The sequence below is a fragment of the Ambystoma mexicanum genome, chromosome 11, assembly GCF_040938575.1.
Source record: "Ambystoma mexicanum isolate Mex_15411 chromosome 11, UKY_AmexF1_1, whole genome shotgun sequence".
In the NCBI taxonomy this organism is placed as follows: Eukaryota; Metazoa; Chordata; class Amphibia; order Caudata; family Ambystomatidae; genus Ambystoma; species Ambystoma mexicanum.
This window is the reverse complement of record NC_090934.1, coordinates 1,284,354,392-1,284,379,224: the sequence shown is the minus strand read 5'-3', so window position 1 is coordinate 1,284,379,224 and position 24,833 is coordinate 1,284,354,392. Positions and strand designations below refer to the sequence as shown.

The window sequence follows — 24,833 nt, the reverse complement described above, 5'->3', positions numbered from 1 at the left end:
CCACCCCTGTGTTTAATAGCTTATATAGATTCAACAATTTGGCTTTACTGGCACCCGCCTGGTGAGTCATTTCCAGGGGGCTTAGAGGTCTAGTTTCCCCAATTTTAATGGGTGAGATGCCCAGTGGTGCAACTGTACCTAACAAAACCTCTCCAGTTCAGTAAGAAAAAGCCTGCTTATATCCAGTAATTAGTTGTTGCAAAGTTTCTTATCTCCCCCCCCACTTGTCCATGGTGACCCAAGCCTCAAATCTCGCCTTATCACATCCTGGCAGAAAGGTGGGATTATTCTAGATGGGTGTAAGCCGGCTTGTTCCCACCAGAATGTTCCATCTACACAGTGTGAGCTTCAAATAATTAAGCGGGTGTCTAGTGGAAGTTGGCAGTGAAGCGCCCCACAAGCTGTCCCTGCCCCCAACATATTGAAGCCTCTTCTATTTCTCTCCACTTTGGTGCAGGATCATTCCCCGGCCAGGACATACATGAGGGAGCTGCACAGCCACATTAAATCTAAAGACGTCTGGGACCCCCAGGCCTCCCTCTCCTAAAGGCTTTGTTGGGACTTTTCTAGCAACCCTTGCTCTCACCTTAAAGGCATTAATCCTGCGGAACCAGGAGATCTCCTGCCCCCCCCCCTTATCTAGCTAGATCTGACTTTCACTCCCTAAAGAGGGAGGGGAAATTAGCATGGTACACCTTGGATATCCTATTCAGTATCTGAACCCCCAGATAAGGGATAGTCCCTCGACTCATCGTATTGGCGAGAGTGCCTCCATATTAGCCCGATTCTCTGGATGGACTGAGATGTCCAACCCATGCGATTTGTCATAGTTAACAGTAAACCCTGCTAATTTCTGACGGGATGTTGGCTCTAATAGTGTAGATCTCAAGGCTGCACAGAGATTTGCCGACGTCAAGAGAACATCATCTGCATATAATGGGATCTTCTATCACCTTCCCCCATGGATACCCCAGTGGTTCTCTCCTTATTCCAGACATGACAGGCAAACAACTCCATTGATAGCGTGAAAACCAGCGGAGCGAAGGGACAGCACTGCCTGGTCCCTCTTGTTATAGCTAAATTCTGAGAGACGTGCCCACTAACTCTAAGAGAAATGAACTGCTCCAGATAGTTGGCAAGAACCAGCTTAACAAAGTTGGGTCCAATCCTGAAAGTCTCAAAGGTATGCCCGATGTAGCCCCAGTCCACCCTATCAAACGCTTTCTAAGCGTCTAGGACCACTATGCCCAACTCCACCCCATCTCAATGATGTCTAGGACCCTCCTAATATTATCATAAGTACTCTGTCTTGAAATTAAACTCATTTGATCCCCATCAATAATAGTACGCAAGACCTCCATCAGGCGCCGAGTTAGGCTCTTGGAGTAGAGTTTTGAATTCTTATTAGTCAATGTGATTGGACGATACAAGTTAAATCAGGCCGGATCCTTCCCAGGTTTAGGAATCATTACCGCTGACTATGTACCCATAGTCTGGATGTCCCCCCCCCCCCCCACCACCCCAATCCCTGGGATTCCAAGAATGAGTTGAACACAGACATCAGATGTCGAACGAGAAAGGGCCATAACTTCTTATAAAAGGCGGCTGTAATCCCATCCTGGCCCTGAGCCTTGTTTTTCAAAGATTTGATCACCTACTCCACTTCGCATGGCAGTATAGGCTCCTCTACGGATTCTCTCTGCTTGTTGGTCAGGCGTGGGTCTGCTGCTTCTCACAAATATTGAACCTTGCATCCCCTCGGATAGGGATTGCCCAGCGAATACTGATGAAAAGTGACTCTGAAGAATCTCTACTTTATCTGGCTCTGCCCATTGCAACTCTCCATGAGCATTATACAAGGCTATGTTATTCTGTGTCCTTTGCATCTTTAATTTGGAAACCAGGAGACTGTTAGTCTTATTGCTATTCACATAACAGAATTGCCTCATTTACAACAGGAGCTGTGCGGACTCATCAGCCATGTGTTCCTCATTTCTGTGCTACTTTTAACACTTGCAAGGAGGCACGTGATCCTGATGCCTCATGCTCCGCCTCTGCTGCTGACACTCCCCTCTCCAACTGAACCAGCCTACACTCTGTAACATACACTGCCAACCAACTAATCAGCTCGGCCCGAATGACGGCTTCATGGCATCCCAAACAGTTGCCCGAGACAGGCCCACATGCCCATTTTCCAGAAAGTAATTTGTAATGGCTTCTTCAACGTCTTTGCACAGAACTTGATCTGCCAAAATGGGATCATACAATTTCCATGTTCTTCTAGTAGGCATGGGTCTATCCAGAATCGCCAGAGAAAGCCTCACCGGCACATGGTCGGAAAGTGTGCGCTGTCTGATCTGAACCGCCCGTACACTTGGGAATAGCCCATTGGGGATCAGTATTGGGTCGAGCCTAGAAACCCTCCCGTGCACATGTGAGTAGAAAGTCCTCACAATGGGAAACCCTCCAGGCATTCAGCAACCCCAACTCCCGGAATGAATGTAGTAAACGATAGGGAATGTTTATGGTCCACTCTGGATGCAGGCAGGGTTTTATCCATGAATGAATTAGGTGCCACATTAAAATCGCCCGCCCAGCAATCTATCACCCACAACAAAGGGCAGTACCTGAGACACCACCTCCTCTAGGAACCGGTCCTGCCCTGTGTTGGGAGCGGAAAGGGAAATCGGGGTGAACAAGTGATCCCATAGCTACCCTTTGACACAAATATACCTCCCCAAAGGATCCTGAGGAATTTTTGTTTTGGAGATTGGGACGCCTCCTCCCCCACAACCCCCAATAAGATAGCCAAACTCCCCTCCCCCCTCCCACCAAAGCAAGAAATTGTCTCGAGCTCTGCTCATCCCTCTGAAGCAGGTGAGTTTCCTGCAGAAATACAGTGGAGAATGACATCTCTTGCATCCTCCTAAGGCCTGACTTCCTATTTATTGTAAAATTAAGCTCAGCCATATTCGCTTCTCCACTGCGGGGTCAGGATCAGTCAGAGCCATGACATTGGATCGTCATACCTCCACAGCTTTGGTAACCAGCCCTGGTGCTCTTGCTCGTCTGACCAACATTTGCATCCCCTGGCTCAAAGTAACAATTTTCAACATTTATCTCTCCCCCAGCCCCTCGCAATCCAATGTAAACATAAACAAACAACCTCCACCCACCCCCCATAAGTCTAACCGCGTAGGGCCTTCCTACTTGGAGGAACCGCCACCTCATCTTTCAAGTCTCCTCCCACCGCCCAGTCACCACAGTGTCATCCTACGTACCACCATACACAACAGTTCTGCACCAACGGCCGACAGGCCCATCGCCCAGCCTAGTAAACAAGTGAACAACCGTATAACCCTTCAAATCATCCTAGACGGCCCTTAATCTCCCTCTCTCTCCCTGTTTTCAACCACCTCTTAGATGTTGCCATGCACCCACTGGGGCTTTGGCTTCCACCTCCCTCCCCCTTCTCCACCTCCCTGTCCTCACTTTCAGCAAGCTCTTCGCCTCCTTCGTGGTTTTGACCCCCCAGAACTTGCCCTGAAAGGAGAAGTACAGCGCTTTCGGTCACCCCATCTGTAAGCCTCTTCTGTCCCTTAGCCATTTAGTTAGCGGTCTGAAGGCCCTTCTCTTTGCCAAAGCGGATGAAGCCAAATCCTGGTGCAGGGTGAGCAAGTTATTTCGTAAGGAAATTGACGCGGTTGCTCTTGCAGCAGTCATTATTCACTTTTTCATGGTGAAGAATTGCACCCTGGATAGGATATCAGGAGGTTTCACCTGCGATACTGTAAGTCGAGATCTCGTGCGATGTGTCCGATTCAGTTCCAGAGCATTTGATGGTGGTAGATCTAGGATGGACCTAAAGAGAGATTCCATGAAGGCAGGGCACTCCCAATCTCACACCGAAATTGGCATTCCATGGATTTGAATATTGTTCATCTAGGAGCGGTTCTCTGTGTCCTCCTGCATATCTTCCAGTTCCTTGGAACAAGCCACCAGAGCCTTAATCTTGTTGGACCATTTCTCCAAGGCATATGACTGCTCACACACTGTATCTTCAACCTATGAGATTCTTGTTTCTGCGTCAGACACCCTTTTATCAAGTGCCAATATTTTGTTGGAAAGTTCTGCTATGCTTTTTTATTTCCCTACTAATGGCAGCCAGAAGCTCCTGTACATCCGCCTGGGTGGTCACCGGAGTCCGTCGCGTGGACCTGTGCCACCACCACCACCTCACTACTTTCCTGAAGCATTGTGGAGATGTACCCCCGTTTCGCAGACTTGATGGGTGTAGCCATTTCCCTCTTCCACCGCCAGCAGGACAGCCAAGATGGATAGTCTGGGCACTATTCGGTGAGCTGGAGTCACACTGCTACAAACAGCTCACTCCGGACTGAGGGCTGATGGGCGCTCTCCCCCCATCACCACTTGCAGTAATCAGGGAATGGATGGGGGTGTCTCCAAGTGCTTCACCTTCGATCCCACACTCCTTCAATAACCTTGTGTCTGCATTGAATATGTCATGCTGCACTCCATCACTACTTCACTGACTTACACTACTGATGCTTCCACTTCTGAGGTGACACACTGCTTCTATAGATGCATACACTGCGCAACGTGTTGCCCTGCACCACACCTTAAACTCTGTTGGCAGTGTTAAAGCTTAGCTTCTGTGAATGTCGTCCCATCAAAACACCATCAACCCGGTCCAGCTCCTGCCATCATGTTGCCTCACTGTTCCACCAACACTGATTTGCCGGCAGTTCACAAAGCACCCCATGTTCCATTCTGTGTCAGGCCATTCACTAGGCACCTCGCGCGGAGCCCTCTCAGCTTCAAAAGATGGAGCTTGCCTGCTGCTCTTTACACAAGTGCCGGGCAGTTTCCAGCCCCATTCCCCGTATTCAGTCACAGCGCTCCTGTTGTCAGAGCATCAGGGGGCTCCCTCACTCAGTCGCCACATGCTATGCGGATTTCCAACCCCTGCCAGGGGAAGCCGCTTCCCACAATCACCTCCAGCACACCCAGCAGTGGCTCAGACTCCTCTCAGGCCGCGCTGAGTGTGATTGCCGCACCATCTTGAGAGCCTCGAAATCCAACTCCGGAGTGCCCGTTCTTCACCATGCCGGCACCCCCCGTGCATCAAAACATCACTGTCGGCTGCTTGCCGGGCCCACCAGCACCCTCCAGCAAGATAAACTACTGAAAGTCAGCGGAGAAGGGGAGATTTCGCCTTCCAAGTCCCCCTCATCGCCAGAGGCACTCAGGGATCCATCCGCACTGATGCTGTTCCTGGACACACTGCCAGGGTCCCAATTTCTATCCTTGGAGCCAGATACCCAGCCTTTGCAGATCAGAAGGCCATTTCTCAGCCTCAGTGCCCACTTAACATTCCTAAACACAGGAAGATGATTTTGTTTACCATGGATAAGACTGCTGCATTGCTTTGACAACACACTGTTGTGGAGTTGTGATTGTGGGCCTTTAAGCATTTGATTTCTATCCTTCCCTTCTTTTGCACAGATCCTGGAAACTGCCACGATGAGGAGTTGCAGACCTTTATGGCATCCTTCAGTTTCATAAGGCAGGTCTCCCCACAATAGATCGCTTACTTCACTCAGAGCTTAAAATGAAGGCTGTTTGATGTGCTTGCAAGTAGTGGCCCAGTTTCCCATGCCATTGCTTTTTTCCTGTCTGTTGGTTCTACTTTAGCCAAAGAATTTGTTTTGATCTGCTAGATCTCGCCGCAGTATCTTACTTCCTGCATGCATATTGGAGGGGGCTTGAAAGGGTTCTATGTCGTTTTACTTTTATTTGAAATAATAGAATAAATTATTTCCCAAAAAACTAAGTTTTTCATTTTATTTATTTGAAATATTTAGGGGGGGGTGCCCCAAGCCCCTCCATCACTTTATTATTAACCCTACCTCAAACCCCTCGCAACCGTTTTTTTTATTAAAAGTTTGATTTGATTAGTTTTAACAAAGAAACAAAAAGATAAAATACACATTATAAGGTACACCGTTGTTAACATTTGGTTGCGTGACAAAGACTGAGCACATTGTATCAAAAGACATTTGCACCATATGTGTCATTGTTTATTTCAGGGTGTATTTACCTTAACTAGAAAACTTTACCCACTCCCTCCCCCCTCCCTTCCTTGGTTTAGCACACATCTATTGAATGTTATAGAAACATGGGGAACATCGAAAGCATATTAGTCATATTACTGTTGTCTGGTCGCTCTGTGACCACCTATTATGAGTTCTCTTCCATTGTTGTCAGTCAGGTTTTGCATTGTCCATCAGGACCCACCAGGCTCCTCCGATTGGGACTCAGGGTTTGTTGCAAAGTATTTATTTTTAAAGTCCATCCATAGGGTTTCACATTGGGCGGCCTTGCTGTGTAGAGAGGCGGTTATTGTTTCCATTAGGTAGATATTTGTGGCTAAGGTGATTCATTCGTTCCAGGTATCTTTGCGGATTTCCATTTGATCAGCAATAGGGCCCTGGCTGCCAGTAATAAGTGGGGGGTCAAACCCTTCACTCTGGTCCAATCATCTTCATCTCTTTCTAGGCTGAATAGTATTAAATAGGGGTTGGCGTCTCTTTGGATACCTTCTAATTCTTTGATCCACTCCAGGACCTCGTTCCAGAATACTTGAATGCGCGGGCAGCCCCACGACATATGCCAGTAACTGGCTATTTCTCCACATTTCCTCCAGCATGTTGGACTCATTGTTTGGGACATTTTGGAAAGTCTAAGTGGATCGTATTGCCATCTGTGTAGGAGTTTGATGGCATGAAGTTTGTATTGACTGGATATAGACGTTTTGGAGACAGGCCGCTCTACACATTGTTTCCCATTGGTCTGGGTGTATTTCTTCCCCAATGTTTTTTTTTCCCATCTCGATCTCAGGGGTTCTGTGGATCCGTCTCCTGCCGTTATTAATTCTTGATACATTACAGATATGAGGCCTTTCATCTCGGATTTAGAGTCTAAGATTTTCTCAAATGGGGTCAGGTCTCTGTTCAGTTTGTCTTTCCATTCTGCCTTCGTTAGGATCCCTTTCAGTTGGATGTACTGGAATCTGGGTAGGGTGCCTATACCTAGCGCTTCGGTAAGTTCTGGTAGAGTGATGAACGAGTCTTTCTTCTGCAGCAGTCCCACTCTCTCCAAGACCGCCTCATACCATGTTTGGAACCTAACCACGTTGGGTATATGGCTGTTTATGCCAGGCGACCATAAGTGACTTAGCGGGGATGGCCAGGTGGTGATTTTGCGCATTTCTTTGCCTGTACGACATATACTCCATATGGTGCTCACAATGGGGTGGCCTTTGATTTTCCGTTGTACCCTTTTTTGTGGAGTCCATAGCCATTCCGATACCATGGCCGGGGACAGATAGTGGTTGCCCATTTGGACCCTTTGGAGGTTTTTGTGATCTGAGGTGTGGGATTAGGATGCGCAACTGGGCAGCTTTATAGTAAGTTCTCAGGTCGGGGAGCCCGACCCATCCCTTGTCCTTGGGAAGCGTTAATGTATTGTATGGGATTCTTGCTTTCTTCCCCTGCCATATGAATCTTACCATAATCTTTTTGGCTTCAATAAAGAACCCTTTTGGTACCTGTACTGGTAACATTTGGAAGGGGTATAGGAAACGGGGATGGCATACCATCTTGACTGCATTAATTCGGCCGAGCTAGGAGATCGTGAGTTTGTTCCATTTTTTAAGATCGGCTGCAATTCGCTGGAGGAGTGGAGGAAAGTTGGCTTCAAATAGGTCATTCAGGGTTTTGTTGATGTGTATGCCCAGATATTGCAGAGCGGTATGTTCCAGCTTAAGGCCTAATGGGAGAAACTTGGCGTCATTCCCTTCTGCGGTTCCTTGGAGGGGGAACAAAATGGACTTGGTCCTATTTACTTTGAAGACGGAGAATTGGCCATATTCGTCCATTCGTTTCAGGGCGTGAGGGATGGACTCTGAGGAGTCAGTTATGTGGAGGAGAATGTCGTCTGCATAGAGTGCTACTTTGTATTCTTTTGGCCCTAACTGCATCCCCTCTATCAAAGGGTCAGCTCTCATCTTTTGTGCCAGGGGTTCTAACGAAAGTGCAAATAGGATTGCAGAGAGGGGGCATCCCTGTCTAGTCCCGCCTTTCAGTTCGAACCATCGGGAGTATTCTCCGTTTACAAATATCGATGCCTTGGGTGATGTGTATATCGCTTGTATTCCCTTTCTAGTTCTTGGGCCTATTCCAACCTTCTGCAAGACTGCTCCCAAAAATTCCCACTCCATTCTATCAAAGGTCTTCTCTGCATCTATTGACAATAGGACAGGGTCGTTGGGGAGGTTGTGGGCCACGTGGATAAGGTGTAATGTTTTGCGCATAGAGTCGGCTCCCTGTCTCCCCAGTATAAACCCGACCTGATCTGGATGGACCACGCGGGGCATTAGCGTTTCTAGTCTGGCAGCTAGTACCCTAGCATAGATTTTGGCATCAAGATTAAGGAGGGAAATAGGGCGGTATGATCCACAATATTTAGGGTCTCTCCCATCCTTGGGGATCACTATTATCAGTGCTTTTTTGAAGGAGTCTGGTGCCATGCCTGTCTCTATTATTTTGTTAAATAATTCCGTTAGGAAAGGAGTTAATTGCTTAGTAAAAGTGTTATAGAAACCAGCAGTGTAACCATCCTCCCCCGGAGATTTTCCCATTGTTAACCTTTTAATTGCATCTTGGATCTCCTGTTCAATAATTGGGGAGTCGAGGAGCTCGGTTATTGCATGCGTTATTGTGGGCATGGTGATTGGAGATAGATAAGTGTTTATATTTAACTGGCCAGGGGTTATTTCAGAGGTGTATAGCTTCTCATTGAAATTGGCAAAGGATTCTGGGATGGTGCGGGGGGTATAGGTAGGGGGAGTGGAGTCCTCAATTATTTCGTTTACCTTGCGTTCCGCTCTTTGTTCTCTAAGTCTGGCGGCTAAGAGCGTCAGCCTTGTCCCCTTTTTTTTCGGAAAATCTGTTTTAAAAACTGCAATTTGTGTACTACTTGATCGTGTTCCAGCAACCGTAGTTCTTCCCTTTTTTTGTTGGGCTGTTTTCATTCTATCAGGGTCTACCTTAGGGTCTTTCCTCATCTCTCCCTCTAATTGACATATTTCAGTCCGTAGCCTTTGTTCTATGATCTTCCGCTCCCTTTTCTTGGAGGACCCCTCTCATATTAAAATGCCTCTCCATGTGGCCTTCCCAGCCCCCCAGACCATTTGTTTGGAAACTTCCCCATCATTGTTCATTTTAAAATATTCATCAATTTCGGTCTCCATGGCAGTTTTGAAAACCAAATCTTTCCAGAGGGTCTCGTTACACCGCCACTTCCCTCCCATAACAGGTAGATCTGCCCAGGTGATATCTACTAGTACCATGTCGTGGTCCGACCAGGTTATCGGGATGATGTCTGAATGTTGTGTAGTGGTTGTGAGGTTGCTTGTGAGATATATGTAGTCAACACGCGTAAATGTGTGGTGGGGGTTTGAATAGAAGGTGTATCCGCTTTCGCTGGGTGTATAATTCTCCACACATCCTTCATGTCATACAGTTCCATTATTTCAGCCAGTTCGGTGCGCCCTCCCTTATATTGGTTTCTCGTTTCGGGTTTACCCGGTTTCCAGTCTTTATCCGGGTCAGCCCATTGGTTGAAGTCTCCTCCCAGGATGATATGCCCTGTGGCTTCTAACATTATTTTAGGGATCGTTTTCTCAAGAAATGCGGTCTGTCCAGTGTTGAGTGCGTATACTGTGGCAATCGGTACTTTTACTTTTGCTATTTTTCCCGTTATCAGGAGAGTACGGCCCCCACGTCGGACCATGCCTTTTCCACTTCAAATTTGATTCCCTTCCTGAGTAGGATTCCGACTCCTCCTTTCCTGAGTGGGCCGGAACCCCAAAACTCCAGGCCTCCCCGCTTCCCCAGGATGCTTCGCTCCTCCCCTTTGGCAAACTTGGTCTCCTGCAGGAGGAGTATGTCAATATTGGATCTACGAAATTCCCTGAGCACCAATGACCTCTTGGTTGGCGAGTTCAAGCATTTCACATTAATGGTCCCCACTCTGAGCGAGTCCCTCACTTTGAGTTCATCAGGTGGTGCCATCTTTGGGTGTCATTGGGGCATTGCTCACTCCAGCGGCCAGACCATTGTTCGATCTCTCGGTCCCATACTGTCATTGATATTGTGGATTCGTTCAGATGGTGCTACTACTTTTCCCAACTTTCTCTTCTCCCTTCCCCCCCTTCCTGAGTTGATGGCGTTCAATTGAACCCAAGAACTGAAGATGTGCCATTTTCAGCACTTTGACGGCGTCCGACTCGGACTTGGTGAAAATGTTCAGTCCAGCATCGGACCACCAGTGGGGACCGTTGCCTCACGGTCCTGTTCGAGTATACCATCGTGACATACAATTGAGCCCCCTTCTCCCGTCCCCCCCCCCCCCTCAACATCATATATTTCAACAGTAACAATAAAAAAGAAACAAGGGCGTAACAATACGTGCGTTCTCTGGCCCTTTCTTTGGGAGTTCATTTCCCCCCTTACTTCGGGGGGGGGGCTCTGCAGCCAGGCGCTGCCATCCTGACAGTGATCATATCGCTCTGTACCAGTGAGTGACTGTTTCCAGACATTTCAATCGTGGATTTCAATCCGTTGTTTCGCAATTTTCATGAGCTCCATCTTCATTTCCCGTTTTCGGGCTTGTTGTTTGGGCATCGATATTTTCTTGATCCTTTCACTTTTTCTTCTAGGGCCCTGGAGTTCCCATTGCATTCCTATGTGTTCAGTCTCGCCTATTTCACATCCTCTTGGGGCTGTTCCAAGAATGTCCGCAATGCAGTCCTTGATCTCTTCCTCGGACCGAAGGATCATCTTTGCGCTGCCGTGTTCAAATGTGAGGGAGAAGGGGTACCCCCACCTATATCTCGTGCCCTGCTCTTTGAGCCATTTCGTCAAGGGACTGCAGAGGCGCCTTAACGCCAGCGACGATAGGTCCTGGAAGATAGTAATTTGGGCATCCCCCATTGTGAGCGAGTCCCCAGATCTGGCCTTTGCCAGGATCCTATTTCTGTCATGGTATCGGTGGAATCTTGCAAGGACAGAACGCGGGCCACCGGGGGGGTCCACTTGCCCTGTGGATCCGTTCAGTTTTGGGCTCGTCTATCTCTTCATCTGCCATTAAAATGTTTATGATATGTATTGTGGTTTTGAGTGAGTCTTCGGTTTCTCCCTCGGACTCCGGAATTCTGAAAAATTGGAGGTTATTCCTTCTTTCTCTGTTTTCCAAATCGTCCATTTTCAGGCGTATCTCCTCCTCCTCCTTCTTTTCGATGTTTCTTATCCTCCTGTCCATTTGGGTTTCAAGGGTGTCAATCGAGGCCTGATTGTTCTCGACACCCTCCAATCTCTCTTCAAAATTGTCCATTCTCTGGGTAATTCTGTCGATCTTACTACCTAGGCTGGCTCCCATGGTCTTTATCTCAGATAACAATGCAGCAATGTCCCCTTTGCTGGCAGCGGCCCCCGCTTCTGCGGCATTTGTTGCCATTGTTGCTTTACGTTCAGGGGCCAGGGAGGATGAGGCATAGGCGAATTTGGCAAGCCTACTTTTCGCGGTCATAGAATGGTTCTTGGGTCAGAGGAGGCACACTCCCCTAAGTCGGGGGCCTTACCCTCTGTGCAGCAGAGTGGATCGGTGGCAACTGGACAGATCCACGTGTTCAGATTGTTGTGCAGCTCGTGAAGGGGCTGGAGAGGTGCCTGAGGGATTAAATTGGCGATCCACAGTGCAAGAGGGCTTATTCTCCGGGGGGTTCGTCTGAGGGTGCCTTCCCCAGGGGGGGCGGGCAAGCATACGGAAGCGCAGTCCCATGTACAGTCTATGTATGATTCGGTTTTCACTGGTTGGTGGTACTCATGGGTTGTTATAAATCACCGAAGGTCCGGGGTACCACCGACAATGGAGGCTATCTGGCTGCTGGGTTGGGCCGCAATGCTCTGGGGTGCTTGTGGGAGGGCCGGGAGGCCTTGCACAGTGCAGAAGTATAGTCTTTCGGGCAACAGCCCTTATTGCCTCTAAATTGGAGCAATCCATACTTATTTCCTCCTAGTGGGATTCCCTTGGTGCTCCCAAACCTGGGGTACTGCTCTTTTCTCTGAGGCAGACCACTTCATTTGCAGTTTGCAGGGCCAGGGCAGAGCGTTGTGCTGCTGGAGCAGTCCCGGGTAGGAGGTTTTCTTGTGAGAGTGCCGTACATATATCTGGTGCTTTCCTAAGTGCTTGCAGGTAGCAGGGCGTTCAGCAGTCTCGTGCCCCTGCGGTTCGGAAGAGAGCAGGTAGATGTTGCGTGCCCTTGGCTTGGGCGTTCGGGACCACGTCCACGCCGCCGCGGCTGTGCCCAGCGCAGACAGGCACCCGGGGCACGCCCGCAGTGGTTAGAGCGCCCGTGTCGCGCCATCCCGGATGGAGGCCCGCAAAGGGCATGACACGGTCAGAGGCCGGGGACAGGGCCCATATGGTAGGGCGACACCTCCAGGGACTCCGGCAGAGCTCGGGGGGAGGGTTCCTCCGAGGGGGGCTCACCAGACTGACGCCGCCAGGTCTCCCGCCCCGCGGGTGTATCGCTTTGTGGGCCGCAGTAAATTATCCCCAGAGGATGTGTAGAGGGGGGGGGTGGGACGCCGCACACTCACTCGGGGGTTCTCGGGCAGCGGGAGTTCGCACGCGGCCTCTTCAGTTGACAGCTGTGTAGGTCCCGTGGTCCCTGGGATTTCTTTGTCCTCACGGGCAGGAGACTTCGGATGCGGGTTTCTCCTGATATGTGTCTAATTTTGGTTGGGTTTTCTGTGAGTTGGTGGGAGGGGTCTTCCAACGTCTGCTCCACTATAGATCCGGGTGGGGGGCGCGTAATGTGGGGCTCAAGTCACATTACGGACCTCTGAGGAGAGAGCTCACACAGGCAGGTTGCTCATCCGTGTGCCCCCTGGTGGCCACTCGGGGCTCCCAACCCTTTTAACCCCTGAACTCCCTCTATATTCTATATTTCGATAATTTTTTTCAATGTACTTTTTTGTGTAAAAATGACATCGAAAAAACACTTGGGGATGAAACAACGTGATAATGTTTAAAAGCCTGATTCTGCCGTAGTGGCAAGGGTTTGTCTCCACACCTGTCCTTGATCAGTAATGTTTAACCACTAATAACCGATAGAGGCCATTTCAATTTGTTTTAGGAGAGTGTGGACACTAAAGCAGACAATATAGGAAATAGTGGCTCCAGTTTTGTAAGTGAATTTGGGTAAAGCATACAATCTCAACACAGTCCTTGGATGAAGTGTTATCTTTTTTGTTTGACCTGGCTCAATAGCATTTTCAGGCAGCATCTTGCAGTTAATAGTTGGCAGCCATTTGTGCCTAAAGAAAAAATGATGTATTTATTTTGCAAAACCCTACTAAAGGGCATCCTAAGTGGCGTTTTAACATGTTTCTATCTCTATTGACCCCCCCCACCCCATAGTTTCATATAAATATTCTTTGTCATGACACATGAGCAGTTTGGTCCCATGACAACCAGTGATTTAAAAGAGTAATTTGGGAAATGCCTTTTTTTTTGTGTTTTGCGGTTTCCTCTTGTGAGGTGTGGATCACTTTTTTAATTACACCTTTGTTCTTAGGACTTCACTTTTCTTTCCTTGAAAGGTTCACTCTGTCACAGGTGCCACATAAACACTTTTTATCTCGAGGACAGTTTAAGCGTCTTGATTGAGTTCTTTGTAGGTCTGCCCCTCTTGTGCTATCAATTGATGACCTGTGCTATCGATTGTTGACCCCTAGTGTCTGATATCTGGCCTATTCTAATTATGTTTTCCCTAAAAGCAGGCTCCCTGACTCCCTCAGGGACTACCTAATTTTCCCTTGTTTTATTTGGGAATGGGGTCGTGCCTTGTAATTGCTCTGTAAGATTTATCTGGTTTCACTCGTGATCACCGTTACTTTATCCTTCTAATCTACCTACTTCCTCTCCTTGACTCCTCCGCGACAATCTTCTGTCCCTCTGCTGTTTCATTCCACCTCACTCTTGCCTCCACCCTTGCATGTTAACTCTTCTCTTTCTTCTCCAACTCTACTACTACAACTCATCCTCCACACTACACCTCATCTTCCTCCCACACTACTGGGCGTCCCACCAGACTAGTACTGCTACTCCTCTCCCACTAATACTGCTCCTTCCACACCAATACTGCTCCTCCGACACGGCTTTTCCTCCTCCCACACTACTCCTCCTCTCACACCACAATTCATTCATCCTGCTTTCTCTCTGCATCAGCCTTCTTGCATACACACCTTGTACTACACACTCTACACTTTTTTCTCACAATCAAGCACACTTACACTACAGAACCACTGACCCTCTTATGTCAATGCCTCACCTGCTCCAAAACTCTTCTCGAAAATCCACAGCTCCCTTCTTCCTCCTGCTGGCCTTTTGGTTGCTGTCCATTTTCTCCTCTGACCTCACCTGATACATCCACATGTCCTGTTACGTATCCCCTTTCAAAATATCCTACCACTGCATGGTTCGAAATTATGGAGAGCTGGTAGCTACGTAGCCAAGAAGAGACTGATTAGCTTCACACCAACAGCAAACAGAAGCTACTTTTGGCTCCCCAGACCATGTGATGCTGAACAAATACACCTACGTAAATTTATTGTGCGTTTGGGAAATCGATAAACATTAGGACACATCTATACAACATTTGAAGCATAAGGGGTCATAAATAATAGACAAAAGTATATGGTTGCATCTTATGTGGAAGTTGGATTTGTGGAACACTTTGTAATACCTCCTCGTTCCCCAGTGGTGGTTAATGCAGGATATCCAGGAGCTGCTTTTCTCTCCTATCTTAAATTCGAACCCTGACCTGGTGCTGGTTGACCATTTTGTCCTTTACCAATTTTCTTGCCTCCACCCCCTCCCAGGGCGTATATATGCATGGAAAGGTTTAAAATGCGGGCTTAGCCCTGCCCACTTTCTCCGCTCGGTATGTCGCTCGGTCGTTTTGGTATTGTTGGAATGTTGATCTGAAAATGTGTAGTTTGGGGCTCGTTTTCGTGGGTCCCTTTTTGTAAATGATTCTCTTTTGAGTTTATAGTGGTTTTCTTTTTGTTTGCACCTTGTTCGCAGATGAGCTTTTCCGGTCTGTTCTGTGTGATTTCTGCTTCGGGTCGCTGTGTGGCATCTGTTGATTTCTTTCTCTCCCCCCCCACCATCCCCCTTGTGTGTCTGCCGTGCTGGAGCTTCAGTCCGATGCGTGGCGATTCTCGTGTTCTGCAGCTCTTTTTTTCCTTCTCTCTACAATGCTGGTATCTGAAACGGGAAACAAACACTGGTTATTATACATACTTGGAGGCATGGTTCTGCACAGATACATGCTGGCAAGGATGGGGATATGAACCAACATGTGTGTCTTGTTGACAGAGCACCCTCTAGCCCTGCTGACAAGGTGAAGGATTGGGCCTGGTCGCAACTCCTATTTCTTTAAGATTTGGATTGTCCTTCCATAAGCTTTTCTATATCCCCTCATCTGAAGGAGAAAGAGCTCTGCATACTCAGGACCTGAATGGGAATTTTTAGTTATATTTACATAGCACATAATACATCCAGTCCTGTGACACCCTTGTGCACTTGTTTCTTTGTTATAATGGCAAAAACTCTGTACAAAATACTTTGTGGACGGAAAAGAAGAAAAGAATCCACCCCACACCTCCCCCACTGTCCAGCATCATAGAGAACAGGGTCTGATCAGACCACTGATGTCGGGTTACAACATTACAATAACTCTGAAATGCGCTAAGTTAATCCATAGCTACATCATACTTGATAAATGAAAAGCAGCTTACCCTGACACCCTCAATCCCTCACCCCAGGCTCAAACCTTTGGGGACATTTTTGATAGACAGTGATCATACATTCAAAGTATATTACTACCACTGCTAAAACTGCCAGAAACCACCTTCTCAACATCAAAAAAATCATCCCCATCTCGCCCACCACTCAGCCAAAGCACTCTTGTGCTCAGTAAACTTGACTAGCCATGACTCAAGTGTCATGACCCCTAACAGAATTTCATATTCTCGTCAGAAACACTTGAGCAATACTGGCCAGCAGTGGAATATGAGGGTGTCTAGTTGGCGTAAGCATCTGTTTGCACATAGTGAGTGCCCTTGCCAAAATTGCTGCCAAGTTGGGACTTTTCCTGGAAACCAAAATGGCCCCCAAGCAGCCCATACAGCTTGTATTTCTGGTTGTCTAGTGGCCAGGTGCAGCCCAGGGTTATAAAACCCCCACCCTGGGCCACACCCAGTGTTTAGCGTTCCTACCAGCAAGAGGGTAAGTGGTGTAACGCTTGCCATTCGCCTGAGGCACGTGCCGGAGGGTTTTATCTGCAAACTTACCTGCTTCCCGCTGATCAGCGGTCCGCTTACCTTTCCGAGCCTGCAGCTTCTTCCATCTTACATGTTTCCAGCTAAGCAGTAGTCCGCTTGCTCTCCAGAACATCAGCTGGCCTCAACTACACACCCTTAATGTGCAAACACTAGTAAGAAGCACCCGCCTTCATATTTACACGCGCCGGAGCCATCGCAACGTTCCTCTGCACCTGCAAAGGAAAACACACTAAGTCCTGCGACCGCCACATTCACACTCTGGATCCCGACAAACGCTGTTTTATACCGCTTCTGCGCCGCTGGCATCAGCGTTCTTCATCACGGCTGTCGCCTCTACACAGCGGACAGCAGCATTCTTCGTCACGGCCGCTTCCTCTGCACAGCTGATAAATGCTGTTTTTCATTGCGGCTGCTGCAGGAGAAAACCATTAGGAGGGATCAGTTATTACATACATTTAATGCGCGCACTGCGGAACTCGGCATATCCTAAGCCATTTATTAGGAACTTGCTAAAGGCATTGAGAACATTTAAAGAGACAGTGAGGACATTGAAAGACCTTAAAGGACTCTACCTTTTCGTCGAGTTGGAAGTTACAGGCAGCATCCTGTGCGCCGCAGCAGGACTGGGCCATAACTATCCAGTGAGGAAACTGGTTCTGCTGTCATGCTGACTGGTGTGAGCTGTCAAAACACTGAAGGTGAGTCTTGGTTCTCCCCTAATGAACAACCTAAGAGGTAGTGGATGGGTGGTAGAAGGGTAATAGGTTTAGACAGCAAATAATAACGCACTTCACTTGTTTATCCTTGGGTTCCATCAGAATTCACATCCATCTTCCTTATTACTTTGAGCCAAATCACTCCCAACTGCACTGCACGCTGGGCCATAGCCTGACAGCAAAACAGTGGGGAGAGAGTGGCTTGGGTCAGCGCCCTGTTCCTGGAACCGCATCATATCCCGAGAAACACGCCTGTCGATCCGGACCAGGCACTCCTGCAGGACCCCAGAGGTAAGCTGTCATGACCCTTGCCCCTGGCCCTCACTGGCAAGTCAGCCTTCCAGTTAGGGCCAGGTCAAAGGCCTTAAAACCTCATACAAGACTCTCTTGGAGTCAGTCCTGGTGCCTTCTGCGCCAGGCTCATAACCAGCATGAAGACCAACATTAGAATGGGACTATTTACTTGGGACTATTTAACTTGGGGCGTGGGGGGGTGTTCAGCCAACATGGAGGCACACACGTAGCTCAGTTACAAGGAACTGAGCTATGCGGTCTAGTCTTGTAGGTGTGGCAGGACTGGGACTACTTTACCTGGACTACTTTGGGTGTGGCAGGCCTGGGCTTATTTTACCTGGACTACTTTACCTGAGGCTATTTAAACCGCACCCAAACAGCAGAACATGCTTTGTGGTGTTCTGCTGTGGGTAGCGTAACGCTCACTGTGTCCAGTCCTTTGATGCCAGCTTACCTGAAACCAAGGACCTGCAGAGAGAGCAAGAACACTACGAAACTTACCTGGAACAGTATCCTGTCCTCAATCCATCGCCGACTTTTCCACTCACCTGAAGGTACGAACTCCATCATCCGGCACTGCATGCATCCTGGAATACCATAACCTGGAAAGAGGAGAAAGAAAGACAGCATTAGTAAGCGTTTACTCACGTTTCCTCCCGAATGAAGAAAGCCACACAATTCTTACCTGGGTAGTCATCTCCTGGTCAGTATCATTGCTGGAACATTACGGCGCTCGGCGGGGAACATTGCAACCTGCAAGGAGAGAAAAGACATAGGTTAGCAATATAAAATGTGAAACAGCGCTGCGCATTACTCACCGCACAGCATCACGCACACCGCGCTTTCGCCTACCGGCCCATGCTCATCTTCAAACTGCATGACAACACCAAAATACCTTTCCATACCTAAAAGGAAAGCAGCAAGACATTATTATTCGAACTAAGAGGAACATAAGAACTGCATATAAAGACTATAAAGCAGCAAACCTACGGAGTCGCAGCAGGCCTGGATTCCCACAAGGGGGCTTGTACCAGTGAAGTAACTTGGTTGCTGCTCGCCCCCCACATCTACGCGCCCCTGCCACGAGGAGCAGGACGGAGAATCCACTTTTTACAATATGAAGGTGAGGCGAGGGCCCAAGGGGGACGAAGGAGTTGAAGCCAAGGGAGGTGGGAAAACATAAAGACAATTTGGTATTGAATCCAGCTCTTCTATATTGCAGACCCATCTTTAACCAGAGGCCTTACCCAGGGACGGGGAGAGGGTTTGAGAGTGCAAATCATCCAACCAGGGCTGGGTGGCGTCCCCGTGGATACCAGGTGAGCGTAACATAAGCGTTACATCAAGCCTTCTATTTGGTCTCCCTCTTTACTCCTTCTCGCTTCTTAATAAATTCCTGAATTTTGCCACCCACCGCTCTACAAACTACCTTGTACCTGCCCCTTCTCTGCTCACTGTTGTCATACTGCCTTTGGCTCAATGCCGAATTATTTATTCTTCTGTAAAAATCTACACCTGGCCTACCCCTGCACCAGCCTTATGTTGACTGGAATTCCATACACCCCTCAAGAACTCTCCTTCTTAACTTTAGCCCCCAGACCCCATGCGCTGCATCCGCTCCTTCTCCTTACTTGCCCCACTCTCCTGGAATGCAAGAGTGCCAAAATGGAATCTTCTCTTGAATGGTTCAAGTCCATACTCAGAGTTTTTTTGTGAAGGAGCTCCCACTACATGAAGTGCCTTATCCCAGAGATCTTCCTCCACTCTGATGCCCAACTGCAATTATATTTTATAAGATGAATTACAACACTTTATTATGTGTATGTCTGTATATTGTTGAAGTCCAAGGTTTTCTGTATCCTGCTACCTCTCCATCAACCAGTCACCGATCTCTAGCTGCCCTGATAATATTCTAAAGGCACCCGATCCTGGGTCTGCGTCTGCTTCCTGTATGCTTTTCTGTGTTTGTGTCATCACCCCATACTGAAATAAATACAACTACAGTTGTTACATACACTTATATTAGGAATAAACAGACAATCGACTGCCGACTTTGTGGGTTGCAGACAATTGAAACAACTAAACATTTGTTATTGTACTGTGAAAGTCTTGTAAAGATTTGCAGAACTATCCTTTTAGCGTATGGGCATGATTTTACTATGGATATTTTAGTGCTTTGGAAAACATTTTATGCTTATGTTGCATTAATTTATTATATGGTGAAATGATGGATCTATATAGAAACTATTTTGAACATTGTATGGAATTAACTGTAAATAGGATATTTAATTGTTGTGATTATAAGGTACTTATAATAAAAAATAAGTTACAATAAAATTGTTACATACTTCTGGCAAGCAAGCGTCCAGGACCTCCATTGCTTACTGGGTGGTGTGAGAAACTAGGTGTGTCACCCGCTAGTCCCCGGGGATCTCTCAGGTGGCCAGGGCACGGCCATCGCCTTTGGATCCAATTGCTGGGGGTGGACCAGTGCGAGAGGATCACCTGGGTGAGGGCTCCTCTGGGTGTGGGACACCAGATGGTGAGACGCGATATCCTCCTTTCCTGTAACTCCTTTACCCTATCCTAGCGATGGGATATTTAGAAACCCAACCCCCTTTTCCTGCACAAACACTTTTTCATGGACACCTGCTCTGGGAGAAAACAGACCCGTACCCGAGCCGTGGACCTGACCCAATACTATGCTCAGGCGAGGTGAGGCAATTATCGACAATCACTCACACGTGACTTCCATTACACTTCCCCACATGGATAAAAGGCGGAGCATGAGAGTGCACTCCGCGTGAGGCAAAACTCACAAAGGTGCAGCAGTTTAGAGTTGCCAGCTGAACACGGGGAGAAAGACCAGACACGAGAGGTTTGAGAGGGGCAATACCCTCGACCTTTTTGGCAGGAAGACGTTATTTTCAAGAAACCTTCAAGGCAGAAAATGTAAAACCACGAAACCTCGCTGAAGAATCCTGCATTTTGTGTCTGAGCTACCGAGGGTCCTTCCTCGTAACTGACCAAGGCGGGGAGGAGCAACGCACGCTATGGTATAATCCTTGGCTCCAAGAATATCGAACCGACAGAGAACAACACAGCCGGTGAGTTGGGGAGACCGTTGCCAGACCAGTCTGTGTTGAAGACAAGGTTGCAAGCGGCAACATTGTAAAAGGAGTGCTGGAATTAATATTGTTAAGCGTATGTGATGAAAGATGCGAGTGAAACTAAATTGCTGGTGAATATTTGAACGTTACAAGTAAAGATACGATACCGTCGACAGAGTGGTTCGGCACTGTGAATGTGCTCAGTCGAAGGTCTCTGTACAGTATCCTGACAAGAGAAACGAAAGTAGAAGATTGATGTGAATCGAAGTGGTCCTGTGATGGTTTAAGCAAAACACATTGCACTTTCGAAAGTCTTCGATTCCAATATCAAAAGGGATCTGAGCCCGGACGAGGGGGGTGGGTGGAGCCCGAGCAAGGTAGACCCAAGTTGCGAACATTGTAGAAAAGAGTAATTGAGCTCGGACGAGGGGGACCCGTGGTCCGAACCCGAAGGAAAGACACCAGTCTTGAATTTCTGAAATTGAAAACCCTGACAGAGGAAAGGAACTTGTGTTTTGCTTGTTACATCAGGCCCTCTGCAATAAGAAACTGTCATTGTGAGAGAGAGAGACTTTGGTGGAAGGCCGCTATGCCTGTGTGTTGATCTGTTACCTCATGGTCAAGAAGCAAGAGTGTGTGCGAAGCCCGCACATGCCGCCTTGACCCATGCTGAAAACATGGGGGAATTGGGAACCCAACTGCTCAACTATCCTGACATATCATTTCTTAAACACTTTTCTTTTGCATACATTGTTATCCCACACCATTTTGTATTTAAAAGTAAGGATTGGCAATAGGTTTATTAGTATAGATCCTTTTATTTTGACAGACTACACTAGGACTGCGTTTTTTTTTAATTTGATGGTCGTAGCTTGCTCCCATCTTTAGATTTAGGTTTAGATCAGCGTTCTGCCAAACCATTGAAGTTCAATAAAGACCCTTGAACTGTGATCACTTGTGTCTGTCTTCACTGTTTCATGCCTTCCTTACAGTGGTGTCCTGCAAATTGGATTACTATTGAAATGCTGTTATACCTACACCGGCATGAGCATGCAGTCAGGGCTAGGGGGCCCTTGCTTTCAGTGCCATGTACCTTTGCATGTGCTGCTACACATGTGTTCTGCTATGACTGATATTTTGATGATCAATTCTGGTCCAATGTACTGTTTTGCAAGATTCGTCTGAAGAAGATCTTGGGTTAAAAGTGACATGTTAGTGAACTGCTTTAAAATCTCTTTTGTGTAAGGGGCATGGAGAATCTCTTGAAAGGTAGTAGGTAATCGTGCATTCTGCTGCAAGAAATGACTTGGAAGAACTGCATGCACTTTAAGAGGGAGGGTGGTGGTCAAGATATCCCTTGGGTTTGGAGAAACCGGGGTTAAGTACGGCCATTTGGTGAGTAACTTATACTGTGGGCTCAACGTTTAAACTGAACACAATAACCCGAATGATGCTCGGTCTCTTCAATGAATAGGTTGCATGTTCTGTCCCTGCCAAAGTAACCTAACCAGGTAGAAAATGTAGCAGTAATTTGAACTGAACAGCAGAATATGCAAAGACAATGATTAGTGTTTAAATGTTCCACATCTTTTGTTGGAGAAACTGAGGTTGAAAGTGTTGGCTTGTGTTTCTATGTAGTGGGGTTGTCTAAGACATCAGGATTATCTTCATTTAGTGAAAGAAAGTTCATGACTCTAACCTCCAAACCTGCAGTTTGCTTCCAAGTTCCTAAAAGATGACATTTTGAATAAAATTGAAACCTAGAAGGGCAAAGATTTATAAGAAATGTTTATAGAAAAACGTTCCTTCACTTGCACATAACTGAACATGCCAATTACAAAAAGACTGGTAATATGCAATGTGTGCTAATGTACTGTCTTGATGATTTTATATGGATCCCATTGTTCTTGATTCAACAGGATCAGAAAAAGCAAAAACAACAGAACTTCATAATTAACATGACATGCCAATTCTGCTGGCAGCTTCCACCAACCGATTATATATGCAGTAATTCAACAAACTGCATGACTGTCTCTTGTCCCCGGCAGCGTTACAATGCAACTTGCATAGTACGTGATTATATCCACTGCCTTGGTAAGTGTAAGATTTGACTTAAACCAGATAGTTTAAAAAAAAAGATTTGTGTCCATTTTGATCCTGCCCCATACACAAACGGTTCGATATCGGTCTGTTTTTGTTTTTTTATTCACTTGATTAGAGGACTTGGTTGAATTACGTGTCTCTTTAAAACAGAATTTTGGTCCAAATAAGGCATTGCACCTGACTAGGATGGAGGCTTATTTAAAGTTACCAAACTGTTTCATTTGTTTAGCAGAGCAAGCACAATACTTTTTTCAGACACAAAGGTGATCAGTAGTTACATACATTCCATAATACATTCATATATTAACCACAATACCCGTGAGATCCAAAAGGGCGAACATCCATTAAAATAACTTTGCACGGAGGCCACCAGGGGGCGCGCAGGCAATGGCTGCCTGGTCCGCGTGCTCCTCCAACAGCCGGGTCGCAAGAGGGGATTGAGCCCTCCCCCCGAGACCCCCCCGCGGCAAGAGAGGAGGCTGGAGTGCGGGGGAACCCCCGGGCCCCCCACCGATCGAAACAGCGAGGTCCGAGGACCCCGGGAGAGCGGAGAACAGGCGCTGTGGACTTGGCGGCGGGAGCGCCGCAGAGGACCCGGTCGGCCGCGAACCCGGAAGATAAAATCGAGGCCCGCCGACACAGGAGTTGGAGACGGGTGGGCTCGTCCTGCTGCACTGCAGCGGGCAGTCCCCACTGAGGTGGCGCTTGGAGTGGGAATCTGGAGGATCAGCCTAAGGGTGTGGGCCGCCTGCACCCCCCCGGCGAAGACGGCGCGGGCCGCGTGGGACACGCGCCCGAACGGAAGAAGAGAGCGCCGCCCCCGATCGGCCTCCGGAGAGGCGTGGGCGCCGGCTCAGGCCCCCTGGGGAGGCTTGCGGTTCACTCACGAGGGAGGCGGCGGCTTCCCAGCCTTCTCCCGCCCACCAGCCTTGGATCCCCAGCCCCACTGCCGGGGAGGACTACAGGCGGCGGGCCCTGGTCGGGCCCGCCGCCCGCCGCATGCCACCGCACGGCCCACCTCCCCCAGCAAGGAGGACCTAAGAGCGCGGCGGAGGCTCAGAGGATACTGGGCGTATACCCGCCCAGAGAAGACCCCCCAGACACCGCGAGACAACCTGTCGGGACCTAACGAGGCGAACCTGGGTGTGTGGCCCCCGCCGGGACCCGGTGGGGCGAGTGCCCGCCCAGAGGCCCCCTCCCGTTCAACAGGCCCGATTGGGGGGACTGACCCACCTTAAACTAGGACCGGAACCCACGTCCCGGAGACCCTCAACAGCTTGACCCCCGGGTCATCACAGCATACCCTCAGGGACCCACTGGGCTACGATCCACCAAGCAGCCGGGGGGCAATAAACACCCTAACCCCGCAGGGAGACCCCACGACCACGCCGCAAGAGTGAATCGACACACCTGGGGTGGCACAGCACTCTTCCCCCCCCCGCCCCCCACCTCCCCCAGACTGCAGCGGACCCGCGCAAAGGACCAACGACACCCCATGAGCTGGAAGAAGGCCCTACAAACGTTTCTCTTCCAAGAACCACCAAACACGACTGCGTTCCCCACTGGCGCTATGACCCACACGGAACCTGCGGGCCAACCCGCAATGACGATGGAAAAGGGCTTCGCCTCCATCCTTCAGGAGATCAGAGAAATGAGATCCGACATTGCCCAGAAGTTCGAGAAGCTGGACCAAAGGGTAGACAAAATTGAGGATAGGGTCCTACAAGTGGAAAACTATCAAACATCCTCCACATCTCAGGAAATCCAATTTGACACACGGCTCGCAGCCTTGGAGAAGAGGGACGAAGAGCGAGCCAGGATCATGGACGAATATGAAAATAAAGGCGGAACAATCTAAGGTTCTTTGGAATTCCAGAGACTGAGGGTGAGACGGAGAGAGAACTGACTTGAGTGGTGAGAGACATCATCACCCTCTTGTTTGCTGAGGAAATGACAACGGAACTCACGTTTGACCGGGTACACATGGCCGGGGGAAGAGCGGGGGCCCCAGAACGGTCCTGGCCTGCTTCCACTATTACACGGAGAAAGCCAAAGTTCAAGAGGCTGCGAGGAAAGCGGGGGCGATAACATACAACGGCGCACAAATCGCC

The 24,833-nt window shown here is 48.4% G+C and overlaps 1 protein-coding gene across 1 annotated transcript in view; it reads left to right on the top strand.

Moving 5' to 3' along the window:
- Positions 1–24,833, top strand: part of TM2D3 (TM2 domain containing 3) — a 202,143-nt gene that overhangs the window by 114,012 nt on the left and 63,298 nt on the right. The window contains exon 4 of the mRNA XM_069624763.1: positions 22,539–22,713. Coding sequence (XP_069480864.1) covers positions 22,539–22,713 — 175 coding nt within the window. The remainder of the gene's footprint in view (positions 1–22,538; positions 22,714–24,833) is intronic.